Consider the following 23,317-nt stretch of genomic DNA (forward strand, 5'->3'; position numbering starts at 1 on the left):
AATGGCAATATTATTCACGATATTGCTGTTTTAATGTATTTTTATTCAGATAAATGCAGCCTTGGTAAGCATAAGAGACATTTAAATGTGTGTGTGTGTGTGTGTGTGTGTGTGTGTGTGTGTGTGTGTGTGTGTGTGTGTGTGTGTGTGCGCGTGTGTGTGTGTGTGTGTGTGTGTGTGTGTGTGTGTTTTGCAGACCCTCACCCTGGAGGTTCACTAAACAGATGAGAAATTGTCTTTTTCAATAAAAAAGTTTGAGAGACACGAGTTGCTGTTAATCAGGCAGTCCTCTGTGTTGTCTTTATTAAGACTATGGCATTCAAAGCCATAAAACAATTGCAGCAACAAGAAAAAATGTATATAATACACATATAAATAAACAAAATAATAAATAAATCCTAAAAACAAAACGTACTCAAAACTCAAATATAACTCAGGTGAGTATAACTCGGGTAAGTAAAACACATATCAGAGGTATACAAAACTTTCTAACTTTTTATGAACTTGACTACTTTGCTCAATTTATTGCCATTCATTAATAGACTAGTACTCTGGCATAAAATCCATTTAAAAATAGTTAGGAAATAACTCTTCAATAAAAAACACATTCATTAGACATTAAAGCTTTTGAATTAGAGGTTTAATCTGCAATTAAATCATTTTAACTAACCTTTTTCAATAAAAAAGTGAGAGAGACAAGAGTTTGCTGTCAGGCAATCAGGCAGTCCTCTGTGTTTTCTAAAGATGCCCAGGGTTGCCACCGCAACTCAAGCTCTCAACTGTCACCCAGAAAAGTTACATTTAATCATTTAAAAGACGCTTTTATACAAAGCGACTTGCAAATGAGGCGAATGGAAGCAATCAAAATAAACAAAAAAAGAGCATACAAATACAAATACACTCATCGACATCTTAAAGCCCGTTCACATGAAGAATGATAACTACAAAGATAACCATATTAGCATCCACACCAGTTGTTGCAAACAACAACTAATAACTGAAGTATATACAAATATCATAAGATTCTTGTGATCCAAATTATGTGTTGGGGGTGGGGGGTCACACACACACACACACACAATAATAAAAACATAAATAGCCATATCAGCTTATAGGGTAATAAGTCATGACCCCAAGGTTAAGGCCCCGTTTACACTAGTGCATTTTTGTTTTAAAACGCATAACTTTCGCTACAGTTACGCCTATTGTTTACACTACTCAGACGTTTTACACCCTCGAAAACTGAGACTTTTAATGACGCTGCAGATGCCGTTTTAGTTTGAAAACTCCAGGGTTGCATTTTAGTGTAAACAGACCCTACTTATTGTTGTACCCATAGATATGTATCGTTGTGTAGTGTAGACAGAGATCGTTTCTGAAACGCAGCGGAAACGCCAGTGTAGACAAGGAACGGTTTCATTCTAAAACGCCGTTTTAAGACGAAAACGCATTAGTGTAAACGGGGCCCAAGAGACATGACCTGTGTGGTTCTGGCAGGTCTGCAGAAGTCGCAGTAATGGAAATTTTGTAGATTGAATATATCGCTCATCATCCACTTTCTCTGACATTTAGCTCTGTAAACAAGCTTTATTCATGGCATCCATGAGCAGACACGATGACAAGCCTGACAGGGATGTCAGTGTCTGGGGAGATCCCGACTAATGACTCACTTCCTCTCAGAATGAGAGATGAAGGGGCTTTGTCAGATGAGTCTGTTGACTGGACACAGCAGACTGGGATGTGCTGCCGTGTGTTTAGATTCTGCCCATCAGTCAGAGACAATTGCACTCTTTATAGGAGAGATGCAGCTGACTGACCACTGTGACTCTCTCCACTGGGGCCGTGCAGATGACAAGGAAGTGTCCTGCCATTTGACTCTTCTGCTTGACCTTTCCGAGCTCCATATGAAAGTGTCCCCTATGATGACGGCTCTACCAAAATTTAATTATGGCCTTCACATGATAATGTGGGTATTTAAATCAGATGGTCTTTAATCAGAAGGAAAACGGGTGAAATAGTGGTAAAGAAAAAGGCTAATTTCAGTGTTTTGTTTTGTTTTTTAGTCACTTTATCTCTCAGTTGGCAAAGCATTGAAATTGTGAAAGAATTTAAAATAAGAAAACAAAAAATACTACTTACTATGCAGTTGCTAGGAAGTTGCTAAGAAATTAAGTAAAAAGAGTCCCCAGTACGTGTGTGGAATTTTTTTCGTTTTTATTTTTTGTTAACTGTCAGACAAACATTGTTCTGTTGCTAAGGCAGTCTGTGTGGTTAATAGAGTGTTACTAGGGCGTTGTTAGGGCATTATTAAATAGCTTAATAGCCCAAGTAAAAACTCAGATGTTGTGAACCCTAGAATAGAGTATCGCTGAGTCCCAATTTGCCTACTTATACTACGACCTAAAAGTATGTACTTTTTTTGTGAGGTAAAACTACATACTTTTGGGTGTGTAGCAAAAGAGTATGCACGTTCAGGGACATACTTCGATGACGTCATGCAACGTGAACAACAACGTGGTTGCCTAGTTACGCACACCACAACTTTCCTTCATTCTTTATGTCCAATAAAATTTTATTTACTATTCCCATTTTTTTTTCTCATCGTTTTTTTTTCACAATACATTTTACAATGTGTTCTTCTACCAAGTTGAGGAGTGAAGAAGCAGGGCTGCGTCGTCGTAGAACCAAACGCAGGTCGTTTGTGAGGTGGCTGGTTCTGACGTTCATGTGCAATGTGTGTAACGAAATAAAATATAACTTTAATTAGGGTTAAACATTTTTTACACTTAAAAGCTGAGGGCGCATCTCCGCTGCTGCAGCCGGCTGCCATGTTTACATCACCGCAAAGCCATCGCAAAGCTCCTCCCTCCCACACGCAATGGGTTGTGGGCAATATTAGCACTTAGAGTGTGCATTGATCTGCACTTCGAATTCTAACCGGAAATAGTAGACCATCCGGGTATCTTTGGAATACTCTTTTCAACATACTACGATTTGGGACGTACTAATTCTAGTTTCGCATACTATTTAGGACGGATAGTATGCGAATTGGGACTCAGCATATGTTTGGTGTAAATAGTTTTTCCTGTTTTCGTCTGCCAGATAAATATACAGCCTCTGTGGTTTCTAAGGTGTTGCTTAGGGTATTACTAGATTGCTTACTTTATCAAGTCAACTCGCTATCTCTCTCTAACTCTCATATCTATGACGGATGATTCCTAAAATACAGTATGTGAAGTATGGATTTTGTCTGTTTATTGTCTGCAAGACAAACATTATGCTGTTACTGTCACGGGTTTACGCTGCCTGAAGGAATACGGAGTCGAGGATAAACGGAATAAGGCTTTTAATATATTCAACTCAAGGAGCACAGCGATAGACACACGTAAGTGAATGAGTTAGTAGCAAGTGAGGAGACCAGACAAAACAGAACTGAAAGGTAAAGGCTTATGTACAGAGGATAATGGGGAAACACAGGTGGATGGAATAACTAAATTAACAGGGACATGGAACACATGAGGAAGATAATAGACACACCTGGGAACTAATCAAACTAAACACCGAAGACACAAACTGGGTCACGGGCAAAAACACACTAAATGAGTCCAGGTGTGACAGTACTCCCCCCTCCCGGCAGGTGCGTCCTCGCACCGTAGAAACAACCGAGGGAGGCGTGGGTGGGAACTTGGGAGGAGGTTCCGGTGGAGGACGGACTCCCAGGAGGGGGCCAGCAGACAGGGACCACGGAGGAAGGAGCCAGGGAGGAGACAGGAGCAGGAGGAGCCAGATGGTCCACCAGAGACCAGCCAGGACGGAGATCCAAGGTGGGGTCGACGGCGGGAGGAGCCATGGTGAAGGAAGGGTCGACGACACCAGGGGGCCGACAGGCGGAGACTGCACCGGTGGGTGAGGAGCCCAAGATGGAGCAGCACAGCCGCAGAGCCAGGGGGACGTCGAGGTTCCGGAGGGCCTAGGTGGAGCAGAAGGCTCAGGCGACCAAGGCGGAGGCGGGGTCCTGGCAGACCGCTGTGGAGCCGGAGCGACCGAGGATGGAGGTGGAACCGGAGGGAAGGAGGAGCCTGACAGAGCCGGAGGGATGGAAAGACGAGGTGGAACCGGAGGAGTGGAGTCCCGAGGCGGCGGATGGTCGACGACTGACCAGGGTGGAGCCGGAGGGACGAGGGAGCCCGGTGGAGCAGGTGGGATGACAGGCCACGGTGGAGACGAGGGAGCTAAGAGCCAAGGCGGAGCCGCTGGGTCGAAGGACCGAGGAGGAGTCCAGGGCTCGGAGGATGGAGGCGGAGACAGGGCTTTAACGCGCCAAGGCAGAGCTGGAGACTGGCAGTCCAGCGGCGAACCATCGCGCCCCGATGGCGCGGACTGAGGGTGAGCTGCGGGACTGAATGGCACCAGCAGGGATGACGAGGAACTGGCTGGTCTAGGAGGAGGAGAGAGGAGAAGGATGGGAGGAAGGACAGGAGGATCAGGGCTGGACGGAACCAGCGGAAGTGGAGCAGAGGGACCAGCAGGTTTGGGAGGAGGTGGGAGAGGGAGGCTGGGAGGGAATACAGGAGACACAGAAGATTCAGGGCTGGGCGGAACCAGCGGTGAAACAGAAAAATCATGGCTGGGCGGAACCAGCGGAGACACAGAAAATTCATGGCTGGGCGGAACCAGCGGAGACACAGAAGATTCAGAGCTGGGCGGAACCAGCGGAGACACAGAAGATTCAGAGCTAGGCGGAACCAGCGGCGACACAGAAGATTCAGGGCTGGGCGGAACCAGCGGAGACACAGGAAACTCAGGGCTGGGCGGAACCAGTGGAGACACAGGAAACTCAGGGCTGGGCGGAACCAGCGGAGAAACAGAAAACTCAGGGCTGGGCGGAACCAGCGGAGACACAGAAGATTCAGAGCTGGGCGGAACCAGCGGAGACACAGAAGATTCAGAGCTGGGCGGAACCAGCGGAGACACAGGAAACTCAGGGCTGGGCGGAACCAGCGGAGAAACAGAAAACTCAGGGCTGGGCGGAACCAGCGGAGAAACAGAAAACTCAGGGCTGGGCGGAACCAGCGGAGAAACAGAAAATTCATGGCTGGATGGAACCAGCGGGGAAACAGGGAAATTAGGGGTTACCTCCATAGACCAGTCCATCAGATCCAGAACTTGCTCCATATGACTTTCAGAGACTGTATACGGCTCACCCTCAGTCGCAGGAGTGTGGGCAGGGCTTTCCTCCACGCCCTCGATCTCCACGAGGACTCCCACGATGCACGGTGTTGCCGGCTCACACACCTGGTCAGTCGCGCTCTCGAGATCCTGTTCCCTGTCAGTGGATGGCTCGGGCTCTGCGGCTGCGGTGGGCTCTGGCTCTGTGCGGCGTGATGGTGGCTGGCTGGTCTCTGGGTCGGGAGTGGGACTGGCGAGATCCACTATCGGGCAGACGGTGAAAGGTGAGCCATTTCTCGCCAGAGTCCACTCCACGAATGAGGCGAAATCCTCCCGAGGACCATCTTCGGACGACAACGCTCTGCATTTGGAGTTCAGGCTGGTGTTGTAGAAGGTGCAGAGCGCGTCGTCCGGGTAGCTGGTGGCATTAGCTAATAGAAGAAACTGTCTGGTATGGTCCTCGAGAGAACGTCCTTCCTGCTTCAGCAGGAGGATGAGGAATTCGGGACGATAGAGGGGATCCATAGAAACTAAGAAAAGAAAAGACTGTGAAAAAACAAAAGCAAAACGGAGGGAAAACCACGCAGTTTTAAACTTTCTTTTTTAGGTCGGGTCTTCTGTCACGGGTTTACGCTGCCTGAAGGAATACGGAGTCGAGGATAAACGGAATAAGGCTTTTAATATATTCAACTCAAGGAGCACAGCGATAGACACACGTAAGGGAATGAGTTAGTAGCAAGTGAGGAGACCCGACAAAACAGAACTGAAAGGTAAAGGCTTATGTACAGAGGATAATGGGGAAACACAGGTGGATGGAATAACTAAATTAACAGGGACATGGAACACATGAGGAAGATAATAGACACACCTGGGAACTAATCAAACTAAAAACCGAAGACACAAACTGGGTCACGGGCAAAAACACACTAAATGAGTCCAGGTGTGACAGTTACTAGGACGTTTCTAGAACATTACTAAATTGCTTAATAGCCTGAGTCAAAAATCTTTAATGTTATGATCCTTAAAATAAAGTGTGTTGTGTTTTTCTATTTTTTTGCTGTCTGTTTTCATCTTAAGAATATATGGTAATACTGATGCTTGCTTACTACTAATGTAACTACTAATAAAATAAACATTCGATGCACTATGAATATTTTACATCTCTCTATCTCTCTCTCTATTTTATCTCTCTATCTTAGTTTGGTACAGGCGTAATAAATGCTGTTGTTTATTAGAGCATGCTGATTTAAATAAAACGCCTGCACAAAATATACAGCTGTGACAAAGCAAGCGTCAATGGGTCTTATTCACTAATAATTGCACAAGTGTTCTCACTTATCTGAGCAGAAATATCATGCAAAATCCTTTAAACAAGTGCTTATGCACATTATTTGACCTTAGCTTTGTTCTCATGTTGATGAATTTGAGTTATTATCGATGAGGGAGCTCATGCTCACAGTTATTAGCATAACACACGTCCCAAACTGTGTATTTTATAAGGCTGTTTCCACACAACCTGTCCTCTTCAGAAAGGAGCTGCCTGGGCTCATCTATTAAGTGGTGGTCTTAATTGTGATACCTCACGAGACACCTCATTTTAACCAAATTACAAGAAATAGCTACATGTAGCCTATATGAGTAGGCTATTTCACTGAAAAAAAATACATCTTAGATGGCAGACGAGGTATAAAAACTGACATTTCATTCAATAGGGACAGCAAAAAAAAAAAAAATCCTTGGTGTGTCCTATGTAATTTCATGCTTACTAGAGTGCTCCGTGGTTAGCTTAGCAACATGCTACAATTGAACAATTGAAATCATTTGCGAGCTGTTCAGAAGTGTGTCAAAGGATTTAAATAGGCCTACTTCTGCATGAAATGTTTGCGCACAGGTTTTATGTACAGATATGAAAGAGATGAATGAAACGGAGGGAGAAAATGAACCATTTTTCTCTGTTTTGTTGTTTTCAGTGTATCATGCACAGTTGCATGTTTTCTGACAATAAGGATTAGTGCAGCTGGGATTAGCTTTATGAAGGAATTAGAGACAGTTTTAGCATCCAAATTAAGTTACTTATACACTGCACAGATGAGATTTGGCAGCACGTGAGGTTAGGACTGTAGTGAGAAGAAGAACAGCATAGAGATATAGGGATTACAGCATGACTCCTTTGTGTTTGCTCTGCCCTCTGCTTCTACTCTACTGCAAACTTCAGAGGTTAAGTCCCATGGCAGTTCCACCTGTCCAGCACTAGATCAGCCCTCACCCTGTGACCTGTGACATTTAGGAGGTTTGATCTGCAGAGCCCCGGTAAAAGGATTGGTTTTTCCTTTTGAACTCGTTTTCTTTGCTGTGCTCTGGTGTGAGACGTGAGTGGTGTGCAGGAAGAGTTGGTCCTTAGAAATTAAAAAATAAAATAAATAGAGATTCTAAATTAGGTTGCTATATGTACATTAATTTTAGATTTTTTATGAATGTATAAATTAATTAATTCATGAATTATATATGTGTAATTGTGAAAGTTATTATTATTAATTATACACTGAATGAAAAAAAGCTTATGTTGTTATGATATAATTATTGTTTCTACATTTAAATGTTGGTTGTGATAATGTAATATGTTGTACAAAATAATATAAATTTTATGAATTACTGTAGAGCTGTATTCGTTTATGAATATGTAAAATAAAATAGTATGTGATATTAATAAAAATAATAATATAGTTTGATTATATTACAAATATAACATTTTTAGAGTTAATTTAAGTTAAGGTTAGTATCCTTAGATACTTTTTACTTTAGAGAATAAAATATGATAATACATGGATTTTTATTTATTTATTTATTTATTTGCTTTGAAATATTTCATTACTCCCAATGTCATCACATTTAGTACTGACTCATAACTAAGCTAAAATATATCAAATAATGTTTCTTTTGCTTTGCAGCTGTAACATTGGTCTGCTCCGTTGAGCAACTGAACACTCAGTATGTTTACAGATGATGCTGTTTGCATACTCTCAGACCAAAAACAAGACAAAATCAAGCCTGTAGCTTGTCTGTTTCTTCTGCTTCTTTTAAGAGAAAAAAAAACAATGGCATTTTTTTTTTCTGAAAAGAAGCAGAAGAAATGGACATGCTGCTGCCTTTCCTGTATCTTTCAGAAAGATCCAGCAATGCAGACAGATTTTGGGAGGTAGGCGGATGGCGGACAATCACTGACTGCTCTACAGATAAATGCTGGAGCAGTCCGAGGAAAGCGGAGCAGCACGCTTTAAAGACCGTGGAGGAAAGAGAAAGACAGCATCCTTTAGGCTTCATGTTTTTTTTTTCCTTTCCTCCACAAGTCAGATTTTCTTTGTCACTTATCCTAATGCTTTTCTGAAAAAAGTCAAAAAGGAAAGAAGCATACTGAATAATGATTAGGTTCAGCAATTTGTGTAGATGACACTCATAACATGAATGTATGAAGCAGTGCTCTTTTTTTTTCGTATTATCCAAAAGAAAAACATAGATTTTACTTTTGTCAAACGTCTTGTCTAAGTTTGATTCATTAATAAAATAGCTATAGAGGTTTTTCTTTTTCCGTTTACTAATAAACACTTTTGTCTTAACTTTTGTTATGGCTCCACTCAGATTCACTTATCTACAAAAAAAAAGATACTTTTATTTCAATTACAATTACAATTCAAAATAACTGTTTCCTATCGCAATATATTTTAAATTGTAATTTATTCAGTTGCAAAGCTGAATTTTCAGCATCGTTACTCCAGCCTTCAGTATCACGTGATCCTTCAGAAATCAGTCTAATAAATTCTAATAAGTCATTCTAATGCACAACTTAGAAAAATATTTTTTCTTCTTCTTTTTTATCGATGTATGCATATGATGTAACGCCAACACATGCTCTTCCAGTTCCAAGCTTTTAACCACTCAGTGAAATCTCTCCTTGTGAGGAGACCTTTCATTCATATTGCCATTGACTGACATCCCGGACTATTAGCCTCTCCGTGGCACATGAGTATGTTAACCTTTCTCAGTGTGGCATAATGATCCGTGACATAGGAGGTGAGGATGAACATAGAGTCAAAATTGACTGCAGGACAAGGGTGAATTCTTTAAGTTTGGCGCGGTTATGTCAGGATGATAAATCTGTGTAATAAATGTCCTCTGTGCAACCAAAAGACTGGAAATGGTTTTGATACACACATGAGCTGGGACTCGCTTGGCATGTATACGCTCTTCAAAGCGTAAACAGCTGCGCTGGAGTTTATTTTCAGGTTTATTGTCTTAGTTTATTGATTTGCCGTTCATATTATATGAAGGTTTAATATCACTCTGAACATTTTCAACTCCCTATGCTAAAGAATTCAGGGGCTTTTGGATCACATGTGAGGGAAAGCCTCACTTTTTTTACTAGCTTTCCACTGGTTCATAGTAAGACTGATAACATGCTTGAGGATTCTAAGCACCGCTGAACACTGACCTTCACTGCTGAACACACTCACTCATCACCACCACCGGACTGCCAGGGTTGGATCCGTCTTTTCGGTCCCTCAGAGCACAGTGATGCGTTTGATCAAAGTCAGAATCCCTGACTGAGTTGATCTTTTGGAAAATGTGCCTCAGTAAAGCCTGTGACGGCAGAGTCTGTGGCATCTTTTTAGGTCACTACTAACCATTAAAGGCTGTGAGATGACAATTCTCTGAAAATGTGAGAGTGGAGTTGCAGATAGCATATGTGCTCGGACAAATCTGGACTGTGTCATTTTCTGACACCTTCAGCCTCCTTTCGCTCCTATCATCTATCCGGTAAAGGTCACACACATACATTTTGTTATAAATTTATATTTAAATAAAATTGCAAATGCAAACTGAATTAAGATTATATTCCAAAGACAAGTCAAAATAATAATATATATATGTATATATAAATATATATTTGTGTGTGTGTATATATATATATATATATATATATATATATATATATATATATATATATATATATATATATATATATATATATATATATATATATATATATATATATATATATATATATATATATGTGTATATATAAATATATATTTGTGTGTGTATATATATATATATATATATATATATAAATCTGTAAGCTGTTGGTAGAAGCTGCAAGGTTGTTGTAGTTAATTGTAACGCTGATATAAAAATGTTTTACTACACTGAAAGAATCAAATACAATGAACATTATTTCATTAAGGTATATAGCTTAAGATATTAAAGACATGAAGTTGTCTGTTATTGTATTGAGATAATTGTTAGTAAAATGGATTTAGCCCATTTAGATAATGATAGGATTCATTTAGACATTTCCTTTAAACACACATGGTTCCTTCCTGACAGCTTCAGGAACAAGTATTATAACTGTTTAGCTATATTGATACATATTAAAGCAATGATATTACTTTAATGAAGTGTTCTCTTTATTGGGATTCAGTGCATTAATATTTCTTTAGAAAATAAGTATTACAGTTTAATCAATATTACAATTAAATCACTCTGTACACTCTGCCTTGTGTTAAATGTATTATTATAATTAATACATGCTAATGTAAACTAATGGTATTGATATTGTCACTGATATTAACACTCTGATTGATAAAATTATATATATATATATATGTGTGTGTGTGTGTGTGTGTGTGTGTATAATAGTACATTTTGTTTAAAAATAAAACACAAGTCAAAGATTTTAAACACTACAACTGAATTTAGGCATCACAGCATTATGTGATTAAAAATGGATATTTAATTTCAAATTCAATTGAAATTTGACAGCGTTATTAAATTATTAATGTTTTTAATATTGACTTCAAGTGAGTGTTAGATGGCAATTTTCCTAACATTGTAATCATTATGATCACAACATGCCTTAATCACGCTTATTGTTTCCTTTTGAATACAAGTCATTTACTAACGGCTTGATTTGTATTTTCCAAGAAATGTACATTTCTAGGCACCTCTGATAACACATTGCTCTTGTAATGTAGAAACATGAATCTTCTGTGAAGCTGCCTTTATATGGTGTATATCATACAAAAAACATTAAAATAATTATAATAACAATACTGGTATGTACTTTGCAGATCCACTTAATGATCACACAGCAAGTTGTCCTTTTCTCTGGAAAAGTGAGCACTTGTACTTTGAGTTTTTGGATATGTATGCTGCAGATAACAGCGTGTGACTGTAAGTAATCTGTGTGTGTATACTGTATATGTATGTGTGTGATATGAGATACTGAGTATGCACAGTGGTTCGTCATGCATCGATATTTCAGCCAGCGGGAATATAGCTCACACAAAAAGAATAAGCCTCTTCTCCACACTTTTACACAGCTGGACAGTGTGTCAACACAGAAATTATGTCAGCTGGTAGCGAGGAGCGAAACAGAGAGTAGGCAGCAGTCAGTGTAGCATAGCGCCACATAGCTGAAAAGAGCCAGCATTTATCAAACCAAACAGATAATAGTTGTTAATACAGTCTTGGACAGTACTTTTAAGCCGCGGGTGATGTTTTCTTTTGTGGTTTATTAGAAAATCACATCATTTACAAAACGACCTTCTGTAAAATACAGTTTAATGTCTCAATTTCTTTCCATTCCTGTTGGCTCAAATTAGGTTTTTGGAAACCTTATACTGAATCTATTTTATTTTATTTTGTATTAGCTTGATCTAAATTCTAAATTCTTTGCTAAAGATGTTTGGGTTATATGCTGATTCAGTAGCTAGAAAAGATTGGGTTCTTTTTCTGAATTTATAGCTAGGCATTATTGTTAATAATCATATCTTATTGGCTTATATTGTGTTTTGCTGTTGTTTTTAGCTAGAACAATATTGGCTTATATATTACGATTTTATGGCTAGATAATATTCTGGTTTTATAGCTACAGTATGTAATACTGGGTTACATTCTTATCTTATAAAAAAAAAATATTTTAGATTTTTTTTTTTTTGAAAAATATGGCTCTTAAAATGTGCAACATCACACTATCCCGCAGCAAAGAAGAAGAGCATTACAAACATTTTTTAAAACATCTTTCTATCAAGGAAAGAAAGCCAAACAGTTTGAAACTAAATGATAGTGAGAAAATTGAACTATTTATGTAAGTCAGCTCTTCTGGTAAGTGCTCCATGTTGTTGACCCACTCAACCGCGTGTTCCTTAGACACTACTTTTATTTTTCCAAGTCGGCCAGTGTGTGTAGCACTCCATAAGCACACTGCATACTTCAAAGTGATTGAAGAACCTTAATTCTTAACTGCTCTCTAGCCTTCTTTCGATTATGTGTGGTAGGGCTTGAGTGAGGAGCATGACAGAGTTTAGCTTCATGACGTGAACTTTTCAACTCTTCAGTTATTCTGATTCAAAGAGAGTATGAATGCACAATTTATGATGTTTTTTTTAGCTCTGGTAGCTGATGTTCTAGTTCTTTTGCTTGTCAGTGCCATCATTTGTTATACTGAAGTGAAGAGGTTTGTTTGTGCACCCCCGGTCTGAAAGACCTTGGTATGTCCACTCGCAGCACATACTCGTTCTTTTATTGGCATTTAAAGGGAAAGCACATCGCATCATAATACCCCGAGTCAGCAAGCTTTGACGTTTTTAATCATTCTCTTTTTCTCTTATAATTAATGTAGCCATGATGGTGTTTTTTCTAATGGATGAAGGTGGCATGATTAATCAAGTGAGAGCGCTTTCAGAGATCATACATTTTAATGAACCATATTACAGTGTGTAGCGTTGTGTTTTAGCACAAAGATTTATGAAATTTAATCCATACGCAAACAGTTTGCCCGCAGGCCTGGGCTGACGTGCAGCTGGGACGTCTCCACGCTCTGCTGAGAGTGCTGTGCTAGCACAAAACAACTTCAGTAATGGAATCGGTTGAATTGTGAGAAGATGATCCCAGTTATTGATCTGAATGACAAAACAGCATTAAAATTCAACATAGTCTGGCTTAACGCACAACAATGGGGGGAAAAAACAGGATTGAGTGTGTCTGAATCTTTAATATTGCTCTGAATTTCCAACTCAGATCAATACTTGTTAATAGTCATTCAGCACAGTCGCAATGGGCATCAGTGTCAGAGTTGAGTTAAAGTGAATGGGTGCTGGAATGGGTGGTGATTTTCTCTTTAAAGTCTGTAGTGCTGATTTCATTGAGGTTTGATCAATTACCCTTGACATGGAGCTATATAACAGTGGCTTGTAGATTTCAATGGGTTTTCATTAAAAAAAAATATTGTTCGTTTAAATATTTAATACATGTACATATTTAACGTGTGAATATATATATATATATATATATATATATATATATATATATATATATATATATATATATATACACACACACACACACATATATATATATATATATATATAATTAATTTTTTACTTCAAATTTTTTTCTAATATATATATATATATATATATATATATATATATATATATATATATATATATATATATATATATATATATATATATATATTTATTTTTATTTTATTATTTTTATTTTATTTATAGCAAACCTTTAGAAATATGTTCTGGTCAGTTTCATCCACATTCTGAAGGATGAAAGGAACTTTTTTTTTTGCTAGTTAATGAGATTTACAAATAACTGACAGGATGGAATGTTAAATGGAATATGACTTGATTACCAATGAAAATAGTCAAGAAAAAGCTTGAAACTTTTTAATTACAGTAAAACTGAAGAAGCACCTGGGATATTTCTTAATAAATTGCCAGTTTTTCATGCTCTAATTTGATGCATCTGAATAAATTGTAACATCTGCTCAGAGCAAAGTAGTGAAATCATCTGTGGCCCTGGACCACAAAACTAGTCGCTGGGGTATATTTGTACCAATAGCCAAAAATACAGGGTTACAATTATAGATTTTTTGGTAGCACTATATTTTACAGTCCTGTACATACTATGTACTTATTATAGTAATTACAATAACTATGTAATAACTAGGTACTAACCCTGAACCTACCCCTAAACCTACCCCTACCCCGTGCACAGTAGTTACCTTGTATTACCAGAACTTGCTTAGATACACTTGAAGTACACTATAAGTACATTTAAGTACACGTACTGTAAAATAAAGTGCAACCGATTTTTCTTTTATACCAAAAAATCATTAGGATATTAAATAAAGATCATAATTTCCTACTGTAAATATATTAAAACTTAATTTTTGATTAGTAAAATGCAATGCTAAGAAGTTCATCTGGACAACTTTAAAGAACATTTTCTAAATATTTAGTTTTTGTTTTTTTTTGCACCAAATTTTCAAATAGTTATATCTCAGCCAAATATTGTCCAATCGTAACAAACCATGAATCAATACAGAGCTTATTTATTCAGTTTTAAGCTTATGTTTAAATCTCAATTTAAGAAAAAAATTACCCTTATGAGGTCAAGGGTTACATTTGAAATGCAATAATAGAAAACAAACTAAGATTTTAATCTTTAAAAATTGCAGGTTAAATATTTTAACCAATTAAACCGAGTGCATTTTCTTACTCCCATAAATAGACATATTGATGAGGGATGTAGGAAAATGTACTTAGAAGGAAACATTTTGCTGTAAACTGCCTGGTATTATCAGAAATCAAAAAAAAAAAAAATAGTGAAAGCACCTGTTAATTTTGATATAATGATTTTCACAATGCCTGTTTTCTACCACAGGACTGGTTGAGCAAGTTTGGCTATCTCCCTCCCCCTGATCCTGTGAATGGACAGCTACAGACTAAAGAGGCTTTGACGAGAGCCATCAAAGCCATGCAGAGGTTCGGAGGCCTGAAAGAAACTGGAGTGCTAGGTTTGTATGTTTTATTTTCATAATAAAACTCTGGTCCACATTGTCCTTGGTTTTTGTCTGGTAGATAACCACCAGTGTAAATCAGATTGGTTTGTCATCTCATGTTCATCTTTCTTTCTGCAGCTGGTCTACAGGATGAGAAAAGCATTCAAATATCTGCATTCTGCCATGTATATGGGTCTGTATTTATGCATGTTTGTGTGTCTCCCTGCAGACCAGGCAACCTTGGGCTTAATGAAGACCCCTCGTTGCTCGCTGCCAGATGTGTCAGAGCTGGACACATCGGCAGGCAGACGAAAGCGAGCTCTAGCTCCTCAGAATAAATGGAACAAGAGGCATCTTTCCTGGAGGTACATTCATTTTTGTGACTGAGACTGTTTGAGTGATTCCTGTCAGACAGCTATACTGTACATGTCAGAGATGCATTCGATATATTTGACATCTATGCATTCTTGACTTAAAGCCTCAGTGGTAGTTAGAGCTGATGGAAAGAGACAGAATTAGTGATGCAATGAAATTTTGTGAGCAAACTAGGATGAAAATGGCATTCTGTGGCAATTTTGGCTTACGATTTTTTAGAGACTGGAATGTTGATGCATGTTTTGACTTCATAACTGAAAATATTTTTTGCCAGAAAATAAGAAATTAATCTGATTTATATTGGAAATTTGTAGAAAATATTGTCTTATATTCTGACTTTATAGCTTGATAATATAGAAATATTTTTTAAGATATTTTCAAGAAAATGAATGGTTATATTCTGATTTTATGACTAGACAATTTTGTGTTGTTTTCTAATATATATTTAGAAAATACTGGCTTATATTGTGGTTGTACAGAGAGTTATATTCAGATTTTATAACTAGAAAATGTTGAGTTTGGGTTTTTCAGCTACAAAATATTACCTTATTCTCCTTTCTTAGCTAGAAAATAGTGTGTATTATTGTGATTTTTGCTAGAAATTTATATTTTTATAGATAAAAACTATGAGGTTATATTTTGACTTTATAGTTAGAACATATTGGGTTATATTTTGAATTTACAGCTAGAAAATATTGACTTGTGCTCTGATATTATGGATAAACAATATTGGGTTATGTTCTAAATAATATTCAGATTTTATTACTAGACAATATTGTGTAGATTCTTATTTCTTAGAAAATATTTTATATACAAATTTTATAGCTTGAAAATATTGGTAGGTATTGTGTTTTTAACAAGGAAATATTCGTTTACAGTATATTCTGAGAAAGTTATTGGATCATATTTTGATTGATATTCTGATATTATATATATAGAAAATTCTGAATTATACTGGGTTACGTTCTTATCTTATAGGATGATATGTTCTGATGTTATCAGATGTATAGAGCATTGAGGATGAGTGTCGGAAAGCCCTCAACACAGACTGTTCCAATTTCCATCACTGAAACTTTCCAAAATGCCAGTGGTTTCTGTCTGTTTTGATGACAGATTGACAGTGTGTCTTTTCTTAAATCGTGTGTGTGTGTGTGTAATATGGGGCTTTGTCTACAGACAGTAGTCTTGGGTTTCATACCAAGTTCTTCTCTGTTCCTCATTACAGAATCCCACAGTGATCTCACATTCTCTGTGTTGTCAATCACACAGGCTTACGCTCATCCCGCTCACTCTACCTATAGAGTGAAATAAACCCCTGCTACTACCCATTGTGTTCCGATTGGTAAAACATCAAAGTTTAGGTATGTTTGTGACTTGTAGGTAGATTTATTTCATGCCTGGGAAAGTAGGTCTCTGTGGACGTTGTCCGTCCTTGGAAATATATTGCATTGCGATCAGTATAGCAGTTCGACTGAGGAACATGACTTTATTAATTTATTCCAGATCATCTAGATATGTTTCCCCATTTATTGGAGATGTTTCAGTCCTCATCTGAATGGCTTCATCAGTTGTAGGATGGTAGATGAAATAGCTTGATGAGTGCTGTTTTCATTCCCGAGCTCCTATTAAAACAAAACCCGGGTGGTAAAATCAAAGTGCTTCACTTGTTTTTCAGCCGTAATAATAAATAAAATCAATATTTTTGGTCCAGATTCCCAAAAGAGATGCATTTTAAGTATAATTATATAATTTAGTCAACATTTAGGAACTACCTCAGCATATAAATGGCCTTAAAGCTTATAAACATTACCTAAGCAGCACAACTTTTTTATTTTTACCTCAACACACACTGCAATATAATAACACCCACAAATCTTAATGGGAGTTGCTTCTATGGGGTTTAATTGGTAAATGCTGTGTGAACTAGAGTTAAATTGCCATGCCAGAATTGAAAGAACTTTTAAAGTGTTATTTTTGTCCTTCAAATGGTACATAGCCATCGGCTTGTTAAACAATTGTTTTGTCTTTTTGATGTATATTCCTGGTTATTTTTCATGGTTTGCATTTTTGAAATCATCAGAAAGGTGACTCCAAGCAATTTGTGGGTCTTCAATCATGACAATGTTCTCTGTGATGAAGTTAAATTCACTTGTTGCTCCAAACCCAAATGAGATCGAGATTTTCAGTGAATGATAACTTAAATTTTGGTCTATCAACAGGAAGATAAATGTATGCTTTTATTGAATAAATAAGAAATCATTCGTGTAGCTTAAACAGTAGCACATGGCGCTAGCGACACCAAGTTAATGGCTTTGATTCCCCAAAAATGTGTGAACTTTCAAAACGTATCCTTTAAAAGCAATTTAAGTCACTTTGAAAAAAATCCTACCAAATGCATACATTTAAATTAATGCTTAATTCTCTATAGTAGCTTAACTTCTTTTATGTTCCACAACAGAAAGAAATCTTGAAAGGCTGAGAAACAGTTTTGTGGAAACTTTTAAAGGCAGAGACATTCCCATCATCCTAGAGCTGATAAACCCATTCAGATGAGTTGTGAACATCTTCTACACATACATCCAGATGGTCGGGAATAAATTGCTCAAGACATCTGACCTCACAGACATGCAGCTTAATAACCGTTTGGCTTCGTGACTCAGCAGGGTCATTCGAGAGTTTAACCAGCGGCCATTACTTCAAAATGAAACATGCATGACATCCCCTAAAATTTCTCAACAAAATGTAGCAATGTTTTACGTACGAACAAATATACATAACTCATTAAATATCAATCATGGGTGCATTTCAATCTTTTAGCGAATGAAAGTGTGATGTATTACACAACACTCTCACGCTGGCCTTTGATGATATTTGTATGTTATTTATGTGACTCATAATGCACATCATTTACTTTGTGCTCAGAGAAACAGATGGCAATAGAAGTCATTGTAATATTTAGCTTGGCATTTATAATCTCATTTTTGACCTATTGACAAATATTGCAGTTCTCAGCACTTTCACTGTTTGAGAAGCAGCGACATTATGTAGGCCTGTTTTCTAAATGTTGAAATTAAATGCATTTGAATGGTCATACACATATTTTTGCCATTTTATAACCGATATCTATGCTTCCCCACATTCTTCACTCTGCCGCCCTCAGCTTTTGGATTATTTTTGTGTGACCTTCATTTTTGCTTGAACCTTCCTTTTCTGTGTTGATGAGTTTGGGCAGACCCCGCCATGTGACCTCCACAGAGCTGCCCTTTGCTGGCTGGTGTGAAATGACTCCTATAACTGAGCTGGGAGAGCTCTATCAGTTCTTGTACAATTCATGTCAGGAGCTTTGCACTCTGGTTCAGTTGTAGCGACAGAGGTGTGCCAGTACACCCGCCGAGAGGCCGGTCACTGTAATAAAGCCTGTAATGGCTTGTTTTAGGAGCAGTGATAAAAAGCCTGTCCAAGACAATTGAAAAGGGGCGTAAGGAATAAGAAAGACAGACAGGATAGGAGAAAGACAATGATGGATTCTGAGTAATTATTGCACTGCGCCATCATACAGGTTTGTGAGGAGAGATCTTTTAAAATAGGCTTGGGCAAGAGAAGAATCGATAAGAGAGCAAAAAGTACTGACAGTATAAAACAATGAGCTTTGATCAGCACAGGCTGTCAGGTTTTTATACACATCAAGATTCTTAAGGGAAGCAATTGTTTCCACGGTTTTATTTCAGAAAATATCTAAACATACTCAAATATTAATTTACTTGCAGAAAAAAAAGTGGAAGTTAATAATAGAACTTCTTGTTCTTGTTTTTTCCTTGCGTGAACATACTTACATGCTTAATATTTATATTTTTTACAAATTGTTAATTGTAAATGTAAATTGAAATCAGATTATATTCTGATATTACGGGTGATGTAATATTTTCATATTTTGGTTTTGGGACTCCCCAACAACAGGTTGATAAGCATGCCAAGTTAAAAAACACAGTCATTTTCTAATATGCATTTATTTTTACCTTATTTGCTTAACCACTCCCAAACGATTCACTCAACAATTTTTTTTTCAAACCCATCCTTTGCATGATACTAATCTGCGGTGATTGGTTCGATTGGTCATTTCATCATGCCTGTAATGCCTAAAACAGCATTTGTGAGCACAGTGCTGCCTTGTATGCAGCCATTACCGGGAAAATACTATTTTTGTCGCTCCAAAAGCGGTTCTTAGTGGCAAAGAAAGAATTACCATTTTTAATCAGACCAACGCGAAAATCAACTGATGGTATTACGCAGCAAACACTCAGAGCCATAAATGTGAAAACTTTTGCTGCAGTGGACTTCAGTTAAGAAGACGTCAACATGGAACGTCTTGGGATTTTTTTTTTTTTTTTTTATGACTCATTTAAATGATTCAGAATTGACTCTTTCTTTTGAGAGATAATAACTTTATATAGAGCGCACTTTGAGATTTAAAACATTGCAGGATGTTTTAATTCACTTAGAGCTGTGTTACAAACTGCATAAAAGGTCATTTTCAAAAACCCAAAAATAGTAGGGGCACTTTAATTTGGAGTACAGAAAATAGTGTGAGTGTGTGTGTTTGTGTGTGTGTGTGTATGTGTGTGTGTGCGCGCACATGTGTATACACTTTTTAACTGAATTATCTGAATAAATTAGGATGTTTAAATTTTTTTTTTCTGTAACATAAAATTATTAAGGTCTTATACTTAATACTGTGCAATATTTTGCTCACCTCAATGTTGTCTAGTAACAAAAAAGGGAATCTGAAAATTAATTTTCATGCCTTTTCTCCATAAAGCAACAGTTTATAATGACTGAATCATTAAGCTGAATTTGAGAATCAAATCAATTCATGAATCACTCTTTTGAACAGGCTCAATCAGAATCATTCAGACTAAATGATTCAGACTAAATTGTCCGTGAAGTGGAGGTCAGCTCACGGACTCCATTCACAGGGGTTCTTGAGTTACTAGTTCAGTAAAGTGAAAGTTTGTCAGTGAATAATGACTCATTTTTTTTCTCTTACTCTCAGAAAGCTTTAGAAAACTTGGAATAAGGTGTACAAGTCATGTCGTCTACTTTTTTTTTTTTTGTCATTATAAATTTGGACATTGAGATTATTTAAAATACCTCATCTTTATTCCAAAGAAGAAAGTCATATGAATTTTGAGTGACATGAGGATGAGTAAAAGCTGACAGAATTTTTATTTCTGGGTGAACTATCCCCTTAAGGGTTTGATTTTTTTTTTTTTTTTTTAAGTTTCTTCGGACAAAGTATTACTCTTGTTCTATTTTTCAGACAGTTTACTAGTCTAGACAGTTGGATGGCCTCTCAGTGGACACTGATGGATAAATGATTGATCAGCCTGTAAGAACGCCGGCTCAGAGATCCAACAGTCTACATATGTATTCAGCACGCACTGACCATCAGTCACAAACCGAGACGGCCTCTCATCATGACTCCATCATTCCACATTAGACCCTCACCATTCTCTAGGGCCACTGCCTGCTCGTTAACAATCTCATTAATTACCCAAATGGATTAGGAGTGATTGCTTTGAAGACAATATGTTTTTTTGTGCTGTGTGTCTCTGGGGTTGATTTCCCAGGCTGATTAGTAGGGAGCAGAGTGAAATGGCTTTATGATAAGCATCTCTTTTCTCACCACCCTCCATTACTCCCATTGCATTTCTGTCGATCAAACCCCTTGACGCTCCTAATCCTTTCCGTGCCGGCTGAAAATGGGAACATTTCTCACAATTGCTCAATATGCTCAGGGCAATACCCAATGAGAGTGTGAACGAGCTGTTGTGTGATTTCAGTATCATGGGTATCTATGATATGCTAGCCCAGATGCCTCCACACAATAAGGGCGGAGGTTGTAAATCATTATGCTGTAGTTTAGCCAGATAATCCCACCCATGTCCAAAGGACTCAAATGAAGATAATCCATCAGGGTTGGATTTCTTTTTATCCCTCATGGCACGTGCCTGTGTGATTGGAGAGAGTAACTAAAAACCATCGCACTGAATAGGCTGAGGGGATCTTTAAAGGGATAGTGCACCATAAAGTCGAAATACTGTTATCATTTATTTATCCATTCAAATACCCGTATGACTGACTTCCTTGTGTGAAAAACAAAAGGAGAAATTCTTTTTCAGTTAAAACACCTGCATACATTTGAAATTGTGATATAACTGCAGGTGTTATAACTGAATAGTGTTTTGCTCTAGCGTGCTCTAGCATATTTCACAAAATATGTTCAGTTGATAGCTTTTTTGCATTTGACAACCAACTTGTATTTTACTTTGAACACCTGAAAACTGCCTCAAATACATGATTTAGGGCTGCCCTTGACTTAAAAATGTTCTGGTCAACTAGTAGTCGTTCATCTGAAGCATTAGTTGACTAATTGCACGTTTATTAATAAACAATTTAACTCATAATAATGAGTTTTTACTTACCTACATAGCCTAATAAGTTTTTAAATGAATGCATAAAGCTGGCAGAAGTAATGTTTACAAATGTGTCAGGGAAAAACAGCAAGGAGGTTGCATTAACATTTCAATAATTTATTGATAAACTAGTGCTTTCTTTGTTGTCAGCTTAAAAATGTTGAACCCTGCAAAAAAAAAAATATTTTTTCTTGTTTTGTGAAAAAAAAATTTTTTTATTGATATTTATTTATATTTTTGAACTCATTAAATCGTCAAATTAAGTCGGCTTTTTTATTTGATTTATTTTGCAAATCATCAGAATTCTTTTTTTTTAGAGAATCAGGACTGTGTAATAAATGGAGAATGAAACTTTCAAGCTTAAAAACGGATTAAAATTGGTTCAATATGATTCAAACACTATACTCCAAGTCTGATCTCGTATGATTGCTTTGTGTAAGAAACAGATTCATATTGTTGATTCATGGTGGACCAGTTAGTTCATTGAAAAAAAAAAAACTGACTCAAAGGAATGATTAATTCATGAATTGGACATTGCAAATTTAAAACAAAAAGGATAGAAAAAAAAGATTATCTGATAAGTTGGATATAAAGGTCTTCAGTGAATGACAAAATAAATTCCTGTCTGTTTCATAATTTTACAGAGACTAATTTGAGGAATCATTCCTTTAAAACACCCGCCCAGCAGTGTCACTGTCAGTGCCTACTGCCTAGTTGTAAGTGTGGAGGATTGATTTGATGTGTGATTAACACCATACAGTAAATGTTCTGTCTGTACCACTGATCTGCAGGAGTCAGACCCACTGTGAGAATTACCACAGAATGGAGGAAATGAGTTCTTTTGAACTTGTTCCCCCTGATTTCTATTTGTCATTTTCTCTCTTTTCATCCCTTTCCCCTCTTGTCTGTCTAATCAGTCTTGTATCACATGGAGACAAAGAAGGGGGATTGTGACTGAAAATTAAACTTCAACATTTGGCCGTTTACATGCTGCTGGGATGGCCAATCTTCCCTGAGGCACTTTGCCTTGCTTTCAGGTTAGCTGCCGCTACTAGTGCCTGTATAATAACCAAACGACATGAAGAAAAACACTACCTTGATTATTCTCCAATTTATGCTGGCCATCTACTGAAACCCTGCCAAGGGCACATTATGGCGAAAATAGATGGAAAATTGAACTAGAAATTCATACCTCCTTCCATAGCTCTGAACTTATTGCATGTAAACCTGTTCTAACAGGACATTTCAAGGAAACAGAATGGATTGCATAAGAAAAACAAAAATAAACGCACTAATGAACTAATTGGAAAAAAATAGCAGGAACCCCAGAAAAGTCTACTATTCTAAATTTATTTACCTATATATATATATATATATATATATATATATATATATATATATATATATATATATATATATATATATATATAGGTAAATACATTTA

At 37.2% G+C, this 23,317-nt stretch overlaps 1 protein-coding gene across 1 annotated transcript in view; it reads left to right on the forward strand.

Annotated features, from left to right (window-relative positions):
* LOC127986709 (matrix metalloproteinase-17-like) overlaps nt 1–23,317 on the forward strand; it is a 67,627-nt gene that overhangs the window by 20,149 nt on the left and 24,161 nt on the right. Inside the window, exons 2-3 of the mRNA XM_052589039.1 lie at nt 14,908–15,040; nt 15,255–15,390. Of these exons, the coding sequence (XP_052444999.1) occupies nt 14,908–15,040; nt 15,255–15,390 (269 nt within the window). The remainder of the gene's footprint in view (nt 1–14,907; nt 15,041–15,254; nt 15,391–23,317) is intronic.

The sequence above is a fragment of the Carassius gibelio genome, chromosome B21 (genome assembly GCF_023724105.1).
Source record: "Carassius gibelio isolate Cgi1373 ecotype wild population from Czech Republic chromosome B21, carGib1.2-hapl.c, whole genome shotgun sequence".
NCBI lineage: Eukaryota > Metazoa > Chordata > Actinopteri > Cypriniformes > Cyprinidae > Carassius > Carassius gibelio.